Source organism: Rhinolophus hipposideros, assembly GCF_964194185.1.
Source record: "Rhinolophus hipposideros genome assembly, chromosome: 2".
NCBI lineage: Eukaryota > Metazoa > Chordata > Mammalia > Chiroptera > Rhinolophidae > Rhinolophus > Rhinolophus hipposideros.
The window spans coordinates 2,317,946-2,334,461 of NC_138048.1; the positions used below are offsets into that span (position 1 = coordinate 2,317,946).

At 41.7% G+C, this 16,516-nt stretch overlaps 1 protein-coding gene across 1 annotated transcript in view; it reads right to left on the bottom strand.

Annotated features, from left to right (window-relative positions):
- Positions 1–11,333, bottom strand: part of PCOLCE2 (procollagen C-endopeptidase enhancer 2) — a 66,844-nt gene extending 55,511 nt beyond the window's left edge. The window contains exons 1-2 of the mRNA XM_081025309.1: positions 10,999–11,333; positions 9,885–9,993 (exon numbers count right to left, since the gene is read on the bottom strand). Coding sequence (XP_080881435.1) covers positions 9,885–9,993; positions 10,999–11,084 — 195 coding nt within the window. The 5' untranslated portion in view covers positions 11,085–11,333. The remainder of the gene's footprint in view (positions 1–9,884; positions 9,994–10,998) is intronic.
- Positions 11,334–16,516: the final 5,183 nt, after the last annotated feature.

Here is a 16,516-nt window from a genome sequence, read left to right on the forward strand (position 1 = left end):
CATATTTGAGTTCCATGTGAAAGAGCAAAGAAAAACAGAACAAAACAAGCAACAGAGGCCCCAGCGGGAAAATGTCACCTACTTGTTTATTTATTTAGGATTTATATTATCCCTGATTCTCAGAAAGATTTACAGCAGCAAGGAAAATGTTTCATTCCTCCAGTATCTTATTAACCAAAACTTAATGGGAACAGCTTAAGTGTCATAAGAATCACAAAGTCTCTGAATTATACTCTATTAATTATACTCTATTAACAAAACAAGCAAAAAACAGCTATATTGCTCCTATCCTATTCTACTGACATGAAGCCTGGGTATGCAGACATCCTCTGTTAATTATATTCCTCTTTACTAAGGAAACAGATGTAAATAACATTAACCCAAGCATTGAGTTAAATTACTATTCTGGCAGCTGAAATAACCCAGCCTCTTCCCACAATGCATAGGTACACTAACACAAAAAACCCCATAGTTAAGATGGGATTTAAGTCCCTATATAATTCTAAATCCTACATGTAGTTTAAAGCCAGGAAATATGTATTTAATGCCAGAGTTCCATTCCCCTATCTCTCCTGCTGTGGTTATGCCAAGCAAATAATAGTTACAGTGATTTTAGAATCCCTTGCTATACCCTTAGGTATAATTAAGTGACTTAAATATTGAGTTCCTGTCTAAATTCACTATTTGTTTTCTCAAATTATATACCTAGCACTGTCTTACTAGAACATCACTATATGTTTCAGTTTTCACACAAACCTATGCCCCATCACTGATGAATTCCTTTCCATGAAGCCATAGGAAGGTTATTGTGAAGATATATATCCCAATCATATTTTAAATCTATTTCTTTAAACTAAATGTGAATGTGATTTAAATTTAATCACGCTTGTGCTGGCTTTGGCAGCATGTGTTCTAAATTTCATCAGGCTTCTGGAACATGGATTCAGTATGATGACATTAACACACATTAGTAACAAAGTTACCCCAAGGAATGGTGCAGGAGTGCTTTCACATAATTGTTTACCAGGGAAATTTGGAAATATCAAGGTATGTGCTGTAAAACAGCTCTGTGAAACCAAACATAGGACATAGGAACTATTTCTCAAGTTTTAGAGTAGCATAGATGTAAAGTGGGTCATAACATCTTTTACTCTTTACATGAGGCAATAAATATTTTCATCTTAAACACTCTAAGATCTTTAATAATTTAAATAAATGTAAATAAGCCTTTATTTCAAATTATCAATACTTAAAACTACAGACAGCTTTGTGTATTATGTATTGACACACATAACTGCTACCGATTGGCTTGTCTAACTACTCCTTACCAGTTTATAAACTCCCTGAGGACAGAAACTATGCCTGGTCTTTTTGCCCTCGCCCTCCCCCTCCTGGGCCCAACCTAACGCTTAGTACACAGTAGGTGCTCAATAAGTGTTGAGTGAATATTTATTTGCTAAATAAATGCATAATAGTGCATTTGTATCACCAACTCAGAAATTTTATGCTAGTCTCTTCATACCATTTGCAAGCATGATAATATTTGGCAAAATACAAGTTCTTTAGACCTCAGTTTCCCCACTTATGAAATAGGCATAGCAATAAGTATCCCACCAACCTCACAGAATGGGATGTGAATGAATAAAATGACACAATATATTTGAAGGTACCATACATTATTATATGGATCCAGGATCTATAGAATAACCAGTATATTTAATTCCAGCTGAATAGAAAAAATAGGTAGTCATCAAAAGGATAGTACATGGGGCCGGTCCAGTGGCTCAGGCGGTTGGAGCTCCGTGCTCCTAACTCTGAAGGCTGCTGGTTCGATTCCCACATGGGCCAGTGGGCTCTCAACCACAAGGTTGCCGGTTCGATTCCTAGAGTCCCGTAAGGGATGGTGGGCTGCGCCCCCTGCAACTAACAACGGCAACTGGATCTGGAGCTAAGCTGCGCCCTCCACAACTAAGATTGAAAGGACAACTTGACTTGGAGCAAAGTTCTGGAAGTACACACTGTTCCCCAATAAAAAGTCCTGTTCCCCTTCCCCAATAAAATCTTAAGGAAAAAAAAAAGTAATTTCAGTTAAAAAAAAAAAAAGTAAAAGCATCTATTAAAAAAATGATAGTACGTGCATTACCTGGGGAACCCAAAGATCTATATATGATAATTTGTGCTTTTTTCCTTCTGCATGAGCTAGCTAAATAAGGAAAAATTTGCCACAAGCTGAAAAGCTTAAATGGCACTGATTCTATTCATTGTTATAATTATCCTCTCGTTTCTGGCACAAGTCTGTGACTTTCTGACCCACATTATTTACTTCAGAGTTAAAAGACCTGAATAAATATCAAATTTTAAACTGCTCAAATGTTTGGTGATTTTTCCCAAGCCCGGTTTATGCTGAAAATAATAACTGAAACCTTCAATAATTGGCTTTCCAATTTCTGTACCTTAAATTTCTTTTGGAAAAAGAAAGATGTAAATAATAAATAAATACCTTGTAATTTCAATAATGATTTGTAACAATAGGATCCCATACATAGATCACCTCATTTTAAAACCTGTTTTGTAAATTATGCCCAGCTTTAAATCTCAGAACAAAATCATTTCCATAGATCTCTGTGTAACAAGTGCTGTCTCTGTCTGATAACAGCAAGTACATGGCACATTCAGAAGTGATATTTAGTTTCAACTTGGGGGACCTATTTGAAACAGCAATTCATACATACCTATTGGAGGGGCGTTCACAGAGGTTCTAGACTTCTAGCTTCCTCCAGTTTGCATGTTATAAACAAAGGTTCTGCTGGTCCCACTCAGTGGGCCACGCCATTTGTAGCCCTAGTGAAATTCTGAATAGACTTGCTTTCACAATCTACTATTTTGCTACTAGTGGCTATTTTTCTTTTTTAAAAAAATTGTGTCAAATTGTCAATATGAATCTCTAATTCTACTGTGGGATTATAAAATGAACAAGTTATGGATGAAAAGACCAAAAAATAGAAGAAATATTGGTCATATGCTAAGTTTGCCATGAATTTACAGTGAAACCATTAATGGAATGGTGATCTTTGTGCCGGGGCGCCTGTGGAGCCCAGAAGGCAAGCCTGCTGGGCTTCATCTCACTTCCCACTCAGACCCGGGGGGGCCCCCAAGCTCACATCGGCTTCGTGTTTGTCTGCGTGCGGCCAGCACCCAGCACAGTGTCTGGTGGGCTCTTCCTAAGGTACCTTGCCTGTGTAGCAGTGAACTACCTCACACTGGCTGTGCTCTTGCTGACAATGATCCACGCTCCCCAGCCTCCTTCAGGGATCTCAGAGATCTCTCACTGTCTCCTGTACATGGTGCACAAAGCTTTGCCCCTCTGGGCATGTGCAGGAGGACCACTGCAAGAGAGGGATCCAGGTGTTTGTATGTCAGTACTTGGCATTTCATTTCATATCGCAGGGCTGGGTATGTTGGTTGAGTTATTGGTTCTCATCCTTAAACCAGTTAGGGTGACTTTTGCCTCAATCCAATCCTATCATCCTTCCAAGCTGCTCAGGAGAAGACCCGTCTCCCTTTTCCAAAGGATTATACATACCTTAGCTGTCAAATCATACTTCCTTCCTCCCCAGCCACTACATGTACAGACTAGGTGTTTTATGCAGATGCCCCTTGGCTTCCAGTCCCAAACATGCACAGGAAACCAAGAAACCCTCAACACCATCATGGGTTACAAAATATTTAACATTTTTTACCCTCAAACTCTCTGATTTAATCTCTAGCCATACATTTTTGAAAACATACTCTGCAAAATTAATCAGTAAAACCTAAGACTACATGAGGTCACCAAGAGTTGGCGGCCAGAAAAATACAGCTGAGTCAAAAGGCTTGATTCCAGTCAGGGCTCCAATAACCATGAAGAAGTATCAGCTTCCCCATTTGCAAAGCAGAAGTACAACTAAGCAGCATGGGGCACCTTCGTCTTCAACATATCTTTACATGAATAAAACCTAACCTCAGAAATTCTCTAGAACAGCATTGTCCAAAGCAAGGTTTTTGTTGTGATGGAAATATTCATATTATAAACTATCCTGTATGGTAACCACTACCCACAGGTAGCTACCGAGCGCTTGAAATGTGGCTAGTGTAACTAAGGAACTGAATTTTTAACTTTAATTAATCTACATTTAAATACCCGTTGTAGATAGTGTATTATATAGTACATAAAAAATCACTAGGAAAATTTTAAAGTACTATAATTTAAGGACAAATCTAAATTTTCAATCTGCGCCCTGTACTTCCATACCAGAAAGTCCAATACAATTGGCTAGAAAGTTTGGTTGTGATAAGTAGCATTCATCTTTCTCAAAGCATACAGATGCTAAAATCAGATTTCCCCATTCCCCCACTGACAAGATAGAATTTAATAAAAAGAATCTGTGGTGAAAGACACCTTGCTGGGACATATCTCCATTCGGAAGAAATGAAAGGGAGGCGGGTGAATGGTGAGCGGCAGGATATTTCTCTCTAGCTACAGGAACTCAAATTTGAGGGCTACGCTGAGACCCTGCCCAATGGAGGGGTCGCTATGATGTCTTAATAAAAGTGGTATTGAATTATCCGGTGGGCACTCTATTCTTGGTTTACTGACTGCAGCAGCGGGAAAACAGACTGGATGCACTGGCTTTAGGAAAGCCTTTAACTGACCGCCCCGAATGAGGCCACACCAGAACCCAGCGCTGTCTGGAGCAGCTGCCAAGCAGGGGTCCAGAGCCTGGTGCATGGGCCTCCTGGCTGGGGACAGACACTCACTGCATTCATGACTGTGGAAACAACCGCTGTAGGCGGAAGACTCCACGTGTTTTCATCTCTTTTGTTACGTCTTCGTCCACTCCACCATCTTCTCTCTCCTCATACCACATTAGCTTCCGAATTGGTCTCCCTGCTTCTATTCTGGACTCCCTACAATTCATCCTCCACACAGCAGCCAGAGAGATCTTTTAAAATCAGATACAGTAGTTCCCTGCTTATCCATGGTTATGCTTTCCACGGTCTATGTTACCCACAGTCAACCATTGTCTAAAAATATTAAATGGAAAATTCCAGAAATGAACAATTCATAAGTTTTAAATTGCATGCCTTTCTGAGTAGTGTCATGAAATCTCACTCCATTCCACCCAGGATATGAGTCATCCCTTTGTTCAATGTAACTGCACTGTGCATAGAGTACATAAGTTATTTTGAGAAATACCACATTCACAGAACTTGTATTGCAGTATATTGTTATAATTGCTCTATTTTGTTGTTAGCTATTGTTGTTAATGTCTTACTGTGCCTAACTTATAAATTAAACTATCATAGGTATGTATAAGAGAAAACGTAGCATATGTTGGGTTTGGTACTATCCGCAGTTTCAGGCATCCACTGAGGGCCTTGGATAATGTCCCTCACGGATAAGGGGGGGTTGCTGTAAACTCATTCTTCTGCTTAAGATTCTCCAGTGGATACCTGCTCAGAGTAACATTCAAACTCCTCACTATGGCCTGCAGGGCTCTGCTCACCTCTTTACCTTCTCCCACTGTCCCCCTTGCTCCTTCTGTGCCAGACACACTAACCTCCTGGCTGTTCTTCTGCAAATGAAGCTTCTGTGCACCTCAGGACTATTGCAGTTGCCAGTCTCCCTGCCCAAAATGCTCCTCCCCAGACTTTCACATGGTGAGTGACTCATCATTCCGGCCCTAGCTTAACTGTCACCTCCTCAGAATGGCCTTCCCTGATGATCACATCTAAACCAGCACCACAACCACTCTCTATCCCACCACTATGGGTGTGTGTGTGTGTGACAACTTCCTTGAGGTATATTTCACATATTATAAAACTCCCTCATTTCAACTGCACAATTTAATGATTTTTAGTAAGTATGCCACGTTGTACAACCATCACTATAAGTCAGTTTGAAAACATTTCCATCCTCTAAAATAAACTCCTCAAGACCATTTACAGTTAATCCCCATACCTGTGTGTCCCCTGCCCTAGGCAACCACTAATCTACTTCCCATCTCTATAGATTTTCCTTTTCTGAACATCTCATGTAAATGGAATTATACAATATTCCACCACTTTGTTTTATTGTATTTTTAATATATTTTTATTGTGGTAAAATATACACAACATAACGCTTACCATTGTAACCATTTTTAAGTTCACTTTTACTGTCGTACTCCACCATCCATCTCTAGAACTTTATCATCTTCCCAACTGAAACTCTGTCCCCATTAAACAACCACTTCCTTTGTCCCCCTTTTAGCCCCTGGCACCCATCATTCTACTTTCTGTCTCTATGATCTGACTACTCTAGGAACTTCATATAAGTGGAATCCTACAACATTTGTTGTTTTGTGACTGACTTTTTTCACTGAGCAGAGTGTCTTCATTCATGTTGTAGCATGTGTTAGAATTTCCGTATTTTTTAAGGCTGAATAATGTTCTTTGTATGTCTAACGTACATTTTGTTTATCCATTCATCTGTGGACAGACACTTGGTTACTTCCACCTTTTACCTGTGTGAATAATGTTGCTATGAGCATGGATATATATATATATATATATATATATATATATATATATATATATATATATATATCTTCAAGTCTCCACTTTCCCTTCTTGTGGGTACATACACAGAAGTGGAATTGCTAAATAATATGGCAATTCTATGTTTAATTTTTTAAGACATTGCCATCCTGTTTTTGAGTTGTATCATTTTACATTCCCACAAGCAATGTACAAGGGTTCCAATTTCTCCTCATCTTTGTCAACGCTTGTTTTTATTATCGTTATTATTTATAATAGCCATCCTAATGTCTATGAATTAATAGCTATTCTATCTTATGATGCATTTATCAGCACTTGCCTGTCTCCCCCAACTAGCTGCATGAGGTCAGGAGCTTGGCTGCACTGTGTGTTGCGTTAACCCCAACAATACCCAGCGCTCAACACACATTTGTTGAATGAATGAAAGATCTCAGGGCTACCAGCTTCAGCTCTACCAGTTCTTCTCCCTTTTAGCTCCCGCAGGGTCTACAGGAACTCAGGAGCTCCCTCTGCTACTCTGAAAAGCCACAGGACCGTGAATACTTTTTTTTTTTTTTAACAAGCAAATTAGTGCTATTCCGTGTGAAATACAAAGAAATAAAGATGTTGTCACACTGAGACCTTGAGAGCACCAGGCCCTTTGTGAACTTTCTGCTGTGGATGTAATTAAAACCAAGAGAAAGTGCTGGGCTCCTCTGGAAGTTCTCAGGAGCTAGTTATATGCAAACATAAAAGAGGCAGCCCCTTGAAACAGAATAAACTCAATTGGCTCAGAGTTAAAACTGTAAAGCTTTTAACTAGAAAAGAAAATTGTGCAGTCCTTTCTTCTGCATTAATGATTTCTAAAAACTTTTTGTTCAAAAAAGCCTGGCATTTGTTTCTCAATTTCACGAACATTATTTCAGGAAGCCTGAACCACACATAAATATGTTACAGAGACTGCTTGTTGTCTGCTTGTTTTCCCTTCTTTCCACAGTGAAAGAAGACCTGAATTTCTCAGCCTCCTTGCTGCTAGAAACAGCCATGTAACTAAGAACCAGTCAATGAAATGTAAGGAGCAAGTTGCATGTAATCCTGCACAATGGCCGTAAAGGGCAGACATATGCCCTTCTTCTCTTCCTTTCAGTTGGCTGGAACATGAACATGATGACTGGAATTTGAGCAGTAATTCTGGACAATGAGCTGGCATGCTAAGGGTGGCAGAGCAGGAAGAGAGAAAGATACTGGGTGCCTAAGGATTTTGAGGCTGCCACACCATGCCTGGATTGCCTGCTTCCAGATTCCTTTATAAGAGAGAACCAAACTTCTATTTGAGCTATTGTTATTTTGGGTCTCTGTTACTGGGAGCTGACTTTGTCCTAACTACACAGAATCGCTCCAGTAAGATTACAGGAGAACCCAAGCACAGAAATAAGGTCTTCCTAGATAGTCGTGACAACGTAGATTGTTCCGTAAAAGTCTTGAGTAGTTTTGAGCTGATGCCAAGCCCAGCTTGGCCATTGTGGTGAAGGCGTGGCAGTGATCTGCCATATTGTCTGTGGGGCAGAAAGAAAGCAGCTCAATCCCAGCAATAATGAGGATAAGGAAAACTCAAACAGCGATGGCTACCGTTTACTGAGCCCCTATTGTATCGCAGCCGCTGAGCCCAAGGGCTGCACACGCATTGTCTCGTTTTATCTTCACAACAGTCCTGAGGTTTAAAGAAAATAAATCCTGAGTGACAGATGAGAATTTGAATCTAGGGATGTGTGACTGCTGAGCCCACATGACGTACCTTTGCACTGCATCCAGATGGAGCTTCCATCACACTTCCCCTGCCCCCACGCTGAAGAATGAGGCATCCAGGCCTCTCCAGGGGCACACCACTTCTTTACCAAGGAAAACCTTCCCTGGACACCCTCGCCCTCAATCAAAGTTTGATGTCACACCAACAATTCCCCAGAATACCCAGAACAAGTGGCCAGCTATGAATTTCTCCTTGTTAGGCACATGGTGCCTCCAGTTGTCAATTTTCTTAGATCACTTTAACCTTATAGATATTTAATTATAATTGGAACACAATTATAACATGAAAACCAGGTTACTTTTATGTTTGTTTCAAAGCCTTATTTCACATTTATGCTAATATCAATATTTCAAATCTATTTTCTATGGCGCATTCTCTCCTGGCCCCATGTGCTGCAATAACATAATGAAATCTATACCAGTTCATCAAATAGTTGATATTTTATGGTAAGGCATCCATGCATATAAGGGCCAAGGTTTATGTTACGGAAGGGACCCCTCATATCTGCCTGTCAAATGACCTTCTTGGTGGGAATGCTTCACAGCAAAACAGGTTTCACTTTACATGAAGTTGGACTCATCGAATGTTTGATCAAATCATGTTATATAATTGTTCTGGGCTTCAGCTTCCCTATCTATAAAATGGGTATAATAATAGTTACTTTCTTGGTGATTTTGAAGATTCAGTGAGATTATGCTTGTTAATTACTTGGCACAATGCCTGGCATACAGGAAGTGCTCAATAAGAGGTAGCGATTTTTAAAAATCATAATGTGTAGGTGGCACAATCCGACTGAATGAAGCTCTCAGTGAACCAGCGTTTTCAATTACCAAACAACTTCCCAAAAACGAAAGACTGAAGAAGAAAACAGTCACTGCTACTCTGACTGGAAAGATGACTTGATCTAGCTGACCCTAAATCCAGACCTTTTTTAAGCTGGCTGTCTCTAAATCTGACCTCTTATCTTAACTCAGCAGAATCTATGCCATATTGGCCCTTGTGTGATATTTAGCCCCCCTCCTCCAGTTATTCTTATTCTTAAATTGTCTTGAGCTGTGCTTTCAAGTCAGGACATTAAGTGAGATTTCCACACCCCTCTCCCCCTTTTTTTGTAATTGGTGTAGTCAGGGGTAAGTGATCTTCTATTCCCCACTGGGAATCATTTATGCAAGAAGCAGGCAACAGATAGCTTTTAAAAATCATTACAACAGGCCTTTGACAGAAAACAGCCTCAAATTTTAATCTATGAAACTCAACTGAGTCAGGCTGGGTTTTCAGAAACACATCTGCTTTAAGAATTTATTCCTTTAAGCATTATCTTGTGCCCTTTCCAATCGCTAACGCAAGACACTACTGATTCTATTACTAAAAATCTCCAAAATAGTTGAGATAAACCCAACATTTCACTATTTCAGGCATTTGCCCCAACCCGAATCCTGACACCAGAGGGAAAAAGCAGCAGACTTCCGCTGTTTCTAATTCCCACTTCGATGAGAATACCCCTTTAAAAAATGCTTACTGTGATTTTCCAAGTGCATTTGCTATTTGGAGGGTACACTCCAGGAAAACCTTCGCTGCCAATAAATCCAGACTCTCCAGTTAGAACGCCGCCGCATGTGAAAACAGGTCTGAGAAATAAAAGGGGAAATTGAAGTTGAAACTTGTCAGTTTCAGAAAGGTTCTATTAATACAGGTGAAGTTAATATTGATTAATAAATGCCTGCACCACATAAGGGATTTGAAAGTTTGCTAGCTCTTAGAATTATTTCAGTTGTAGACTGATTCAAAGTTCAGTCCAGCTGCCATCTGTCTCCATCATAACACAACATAGGTTGGTGTGTCATCCACCCACCCATCCATCCATCCATCCATCCATCCATCCATCCATCCATCCATCTATCCAATCCATATACAACCAAGTGCTCCACGTGGTTGGTAAAATCTTGGAGAAGAATGGTAAATGGAAAATTTAACGGGTAGGAGTGAGAGAGATGAGAGCTAGGCTGTGTGAAGTGCACGGTTTAAAAGTAGACAAGCAATTGGTTACCATAACCTAATTTTAATTTTCCAGAATTGCTGAGATGCCTAGTTCTCCTCCCCCTGTTTTGAAAATCGTTGGCCACTGGCAGAGACTGCCGCGGAAGAGGGAGGTTGACAGCGATGGAGGTGGAAGAGGAGATGCCTAAACCGGCCGTGGGCGGGTCCCGCAGCCCAGGTGTGGGGCCGCGAGGCAGCTCCGAGGTCGGCGAAGAGTTAACTTCGCCGGAGCCGCCCGCTGATCGCCTCGCGACTCGAGTTTTTCCCTCGGCCGACGTCTCACTCAAGGTTAAGGAAACAGAAGTAAAGCGAAGTGCACGCATCTGGGCCCACGCTTCCCCCCGCCTGCACGCCCTGGTAGGCGGGACCCTGCGGGCCGGATTCCGTCCCCGCCACGTGGTGGCCCGGCCGGTGGCGGGGCCAGCCCGCAGGCGGCGTCGGGGCGTCCCGGGAGTCCCGGGCGCGCCCGCGGTGCTGGGGGCAGGGAACGGCCGGCGCCCGCGCCCGGAGGCGGACCGGGAGAGCGGCGGGCGAGGCCGCGGGGGTCCAGGGAGGGCGGGGCGGGGCGGGAGGGAGCCCGCGCGGGGTCGCGTTACCTCCTCTCCGGGGACTGCTGCCGCGAGAGCTGGGCGGCGGCCGCCAGCAGCAGGCACAGCGCAGCGCCGCCGCCCGCGCGCCTCATGGCCGCCGTGGTCGCGGGGGGCGCCCGGCCGGCGCGCACGCCCGACGCACGCGGCTCGCACTCCGGGCTCCCCCCGCACACGCGGCTCGCACCCGCACGCCCGACGCACGCGGCTCGCACTCCGGGCTCCCCCCGCACACGCGGCTCGCACCCGCACGCCCGACGCACGCGGCTCGCACTCCGGGCTCCCCCCGCACACGCGGCTCGCACCCGCACGCCCGACGCACGCGGCTCGCACTCCGGGCTCCCCCCGCACACGCGGCTCGCACCCGCACGCCCGACGCACGCGGCTCGCACTCCGGGCTCCCCCCGCACACGCGGCTCGCACCCGCACGCCCGACGCACGCGGCTCGCACTCCGGGCTCCCCCCGCACACGCGGCTCGCACCCGCACGCCCGACGCACGCGGCTCGCACTCCGGGCTCCCCCCGCACACGCGGCTCGCACCCGCACGCCCGGCTCGCGCGCTCGCTCTCTCGCACACACACACACACTCACACTCACACTCACACTCACACCCAACCGCGGGTGAGGGGCAGCCCAGCTATCTGGGTGTGCACGGCAGGCAGGGTGGGGGCGCTTTTAAAGGCGATGACGGCGCAGCCTGCCTCGACGCTTAATTTCCCCTGAGGAGTCGCCCTGGCAGCCACAGGCCACTGCTGAATATCCCGTTTGTTCTCGGGTGGCGGGAGGGGTTGGCTCCGGGGCCGGAGCCGCCTCCTTTCCCGGGGAGGGCGGGCGTGTCCTCCCCGGCGCCCCGCGACCTGCAGCCCGGTCACGTCCCTCCTGCAGGGCCTGTGGGGAGAAGGATGACAGGGGAACCCCCTGTCAAGTGGTACCCAAGAGGACATGGCTCTGTGACCCACAGACGATTTGCGGGGTGACGGTGCGGTCGTGCTTTGCTTTGCGGAGTGTCTGTCCCTAGCTGCTTTTAAACAAAACGTGTTAGGCTCGCTGGTTGCCGGAAAACGTAGGGTTCCTTCTTTATTTCTGTTTCCTTCAAACACCCACATCTAAGGCAACAAAAGGGAAAACAGAAGACAGATTGTATTATACTTTAATTCCTGCTCTTACTCTCTTACTTTAATATCTATCATTTATCTATCTATCATCTATCTATCTATCTATCTATCTATCTATCTATCTATCTATCTATCTATCTGGAGATTCTTTTCTGGTGTGTGAGAGAAAACGGAGATGGTTTCTGTGCGGGGATTTAGCAATGCGATTTGTGAATGAATTGTCATTAACTATGTCAAATAATGGAGACAGAACCAGAATCATCACATCTCATGTTACGTTCTGAAAATAGTATTTGTGTGTTGGCATCTCTCTGTTCTTAAAAGATCTTTTCCAACAGTTCCTTTCTGTGGTATTGATGAGTTAAGATACTCAGAGAATGTGTTTTTCTAACATAATTCTACCTTTGTAGCATCAAGGTTTTCCTTTATTTCCTTACAGAAAAATGATTTTAAATCTTTTATTTCGCTCAGTGTTTCCCAATAACTAGGGATTAATAAAAGAAAAACAAGAACAGAATGGATTCATTGAGATTTTCAACAACCACACCATGGCAAGTGTGATATAGCTGAATTTAGATGTCTCATTTGGGTTGTTCAACTTTCTAAGCAAAATAGTTAAGCATTAAATTAATACTTATCAAGACTTCGTTGCTAATAATGAGCTTACAATGTTAAGAACATAAACATTCCTGGCAAGGAAATAAATGAAAACTAGCTACAGGGAATAATCTGACTTTTAATGGTGGGGAAACCCATGGGCCAATAGTGGGAACCAGAATTTCCCTGGCAGATGTACTCGTATACTAATTTACTATTTTTGAAAAATAGAAGGGAAAAAACTGCAACTTTAAAAAAATTTTCTGAAGACACCACACCCTTGATGACATTAAAAAAAGGGATTACAGAATTTGGCAAACTACTTCATATCCTAAAACATACACCCTCAACCCAATAAAATTATTTTAAAACAGCAAAGAGCATAATAAATGATTGTTTATTTTGCACACACTTCAAGAATATGCTATCCAATAGCATTAGCATTTTAGATGATATTTTATTTAAAAGTCCTATTTTAAATAATAAAGTAAAACTATTGCTCAATTCACTTTCTGGTAATGATTTGAAGTCATCATAGCCAAAAAACTACTTCATTCTTAAGACTGAGCTCAGTTTTCATCATTTAAAATTAAAAAACAAAGTATTAAACTTGCCTAAATGGATAGAAAACTATTTGAATAAAAATATGCAACAGTATTTTCTTTTCTTAATTTTTTGATGACTGAGTTCATATCCTCACTAAAGAGTTAGGGTTCCAACACTGATGGTTCTGTTGTTGTTGAGACACACAGAAAGACATTGATGTTACCATGTGATATTAAAAGTTTACTAAAACCCATATTATTTGGTCTTAGAAACACATATTTGACTTGGAACTACAGTTCTGACCAAAATTATAAACCTTAAATGTCCTGAGAAGCTTAATGTGTTAAAACTGAGACAGACCCAAGTGGACTCTGAAGGTGTGTATAAGGTCCACTTCTGTGAGACCCATTTCTGGACTTTAGCAAAGCAGAATTGATATAATGGGCAGGGAGCCCCAGAACTCCAGGCAGTAGGAAAGAGGTGAGGTAGAGAGGACAAAATCCCTGTGGGTAGATTCTCGGAAGAAAAGCCGAGTGGTAGGAAAATGATCCTTGTCATCCAAAGTATATATTACCCAGTCTCTCTAGTTAACCAGGTTGCACAGAGTATCAGTCATGAAATTTGAAAATATTCTTCAATGAACTGATGACGTATAAAATTATACTTCACCAAAACATTCCTTGTTGCATAGTATTAGCATCTAGCTGGGCCCAATATGTCAACATCTTTGTTAGTTGGTCTCTGGTCAATTCACCAACCTTGTAAACATCTGAAAATACAACGTAAATACTATGCACATTCAATCCATAGTGCAGTACTCATCTTGTAAAAGATCCAGAATTTCATAAAATGGATGTAACTGATGTTGAAAGAAATGGGAAATTGTGGATTCTTTTGACCAATGAAGACCTAAATGAGTTACTACTCCAGTGAACTGAAGGAAAGAAACTAAAGAAGGTTGCTGACCAAAAGTCCCTTCAAAAAAATAATGATTTTTAATACCAAAATATTAAACAGAAGCCCATGAGAAAAATGAGGAGGACCTATAATACGTTTTTAAAAAGTAATCTTTTACATTATAATGTTGTGAAAGTAAAAAGTAAAGGGAAGGATGTTTATATTTTGCTAGAATGCATTTTTGTGAGGAAAATTACATTTAAAAATCCATGTGTGATTCATTCTTTGTTCATTATGAGAATTGGCACTTAGTTGCAAATATAAAAGATATTTTGTTAAATACAAATTTAATTTTTTAAATTTCCAGTTTCCCCTAAAGACTCCACCAAAAAGCTGTTAGAAACAATGAATACAGTAAAGTTGCTGGCTACAAAATCAACGTACAAAAGTCCATTGCATTCCTATATACTAACAATGAAATCTCAGAAAAAGAAATACAAAAAACAATTTCTTTTGCAATTGCAGCCAAACGAATAAAATACCTAGGAATAAACTTAACCAAGGATGTGAAGGACCTATATGCTGAAAACTATAAGACATTTTTAAAAGAAATTGAAGAAGACACAAAGAAATGGAAAGACATTTTGTGCTCATGGATTGGAAGAATCAACATAGTTAAAATGGCCATATTACCCAAAGAAATATACAGATTTAATGCAATTCCCATAAAAATCCCAATGGCATTTTTTTAAAGAAATAGAACAAAAAAATCATCAGATTTGTTTGGAACCACAAAAGACCCCGAATAGCCAAAGCAATCTTAAGAAAAAAGAACAATACTGGAGGTATCACACTCCCTCACTTTAGCTTGTACTACAGGGCTACAATAATCAAAACAGCATGGTATTGGCAGGAAAACAGACACATAAACCAATGGAATAGAATTGAGAACCCAGAAATAAAACCACATAAATATGGACAGACAATTTTTGACAAAGAAGCTAAAAACGTACAATGGAGGAAAGACAGCCTCTTCAATAAATGGTGCTGGGAGAATTGGATAGCCACGTGTAAAAGAATGAAACTGGACTGCTATCTGTCACCATGTACCAAAATTAATTCAAAATGGACCAAAGACTTAAGCATAAGACCTGACACAATAAACTGCATAGAAGAAAGCATAGGTACTAAATTTAACTTATGTACCTTGGGTTCAAAGAGCATTTTATGAATTTGACTCCAAAGGCAATGGAAGTAAAAGCTAAAATAAACAAACAAAAAAAATTTCCAGTTTCATTTTTGAAGATAAAATCCTAAACAATATCTGCCATAAAAATTTGGAGCTTGTTTTAAGTACATTTTAACTCGACTTCTCCAATGCAATTAATCTCAGATATGGACAATCTTCAATTATCTTGAAAGGTGCCTGAGCAACAAACCAAGGTAGTGCATCAGAATGAGGGGAAAGGGTGGGAGAGGACACAAGGGGCGGCTGGACCCTATCGAACCATATTTGGACCTCTAGTGTGGTCTATGCTTCCTTGAACATGACACGGGTCTAGCTGCACCACATGGGTCTCTAAATTTCTAAGTGCTACAAATGTATAAAAGGAATGGAAAGTATCTGGAAAACAATTACTGTCATGTGGAAATTATTTTATGCAGCCCAAATTTGTGACAATATAATGTTTATGAAATTTCCATAACATCTGTAATTTGCAGAACTGCCAAACTGGAATTTGCCCAGGTTCTTTTATCTAGGAAAATATAATCGTGTAGAGTTATATTAGTAATATTTTAGTGATGGAACTGCCTTTTCTGAATTCAGTTTTTAAGATACTATCAACATTTAAGAACCCCCCCCTCCGTAATATTTAAATATTTATGCACAGATCCATCAGTAGATACTCTTGTGATACAAGATTTTTAACAGTTCGATATTTTTGAGACTTTCCCCACTTTCTTCCAGGAATAAAAGTGTGATGGAGAATCGTGTTGGTTAGGCTGCTTAGGTACAAACAACTGAGTCCACTCTGGCTAGTTCAAACAGTAAAAGAGACACATGTAAAAATAAAACATAGTTCACATTACTATTAAGAGAATTGGAAAAAGTGTTTCAAGGCTAATTTCCCTAGAATAATGTCCAAAGCCTCACTTCAGAAATGGTCCAGTGAGACTCTGTCGCCATTGCTGCCGCCAAGAGGAAGCACTGAAAGCCAGTGTTCCAACTTACTGCAGTTGTGGCTGCTGTGGTCTCATCGGATGCATTTCTGCCCTGGGAAGCACAGCCTGGCAATACTCCTACCCCAAAGAGCAGACAGCTCTGCTGCCACCTAGAGAACAAGAGCTCGTCACAGACCCTCTTTCCTCA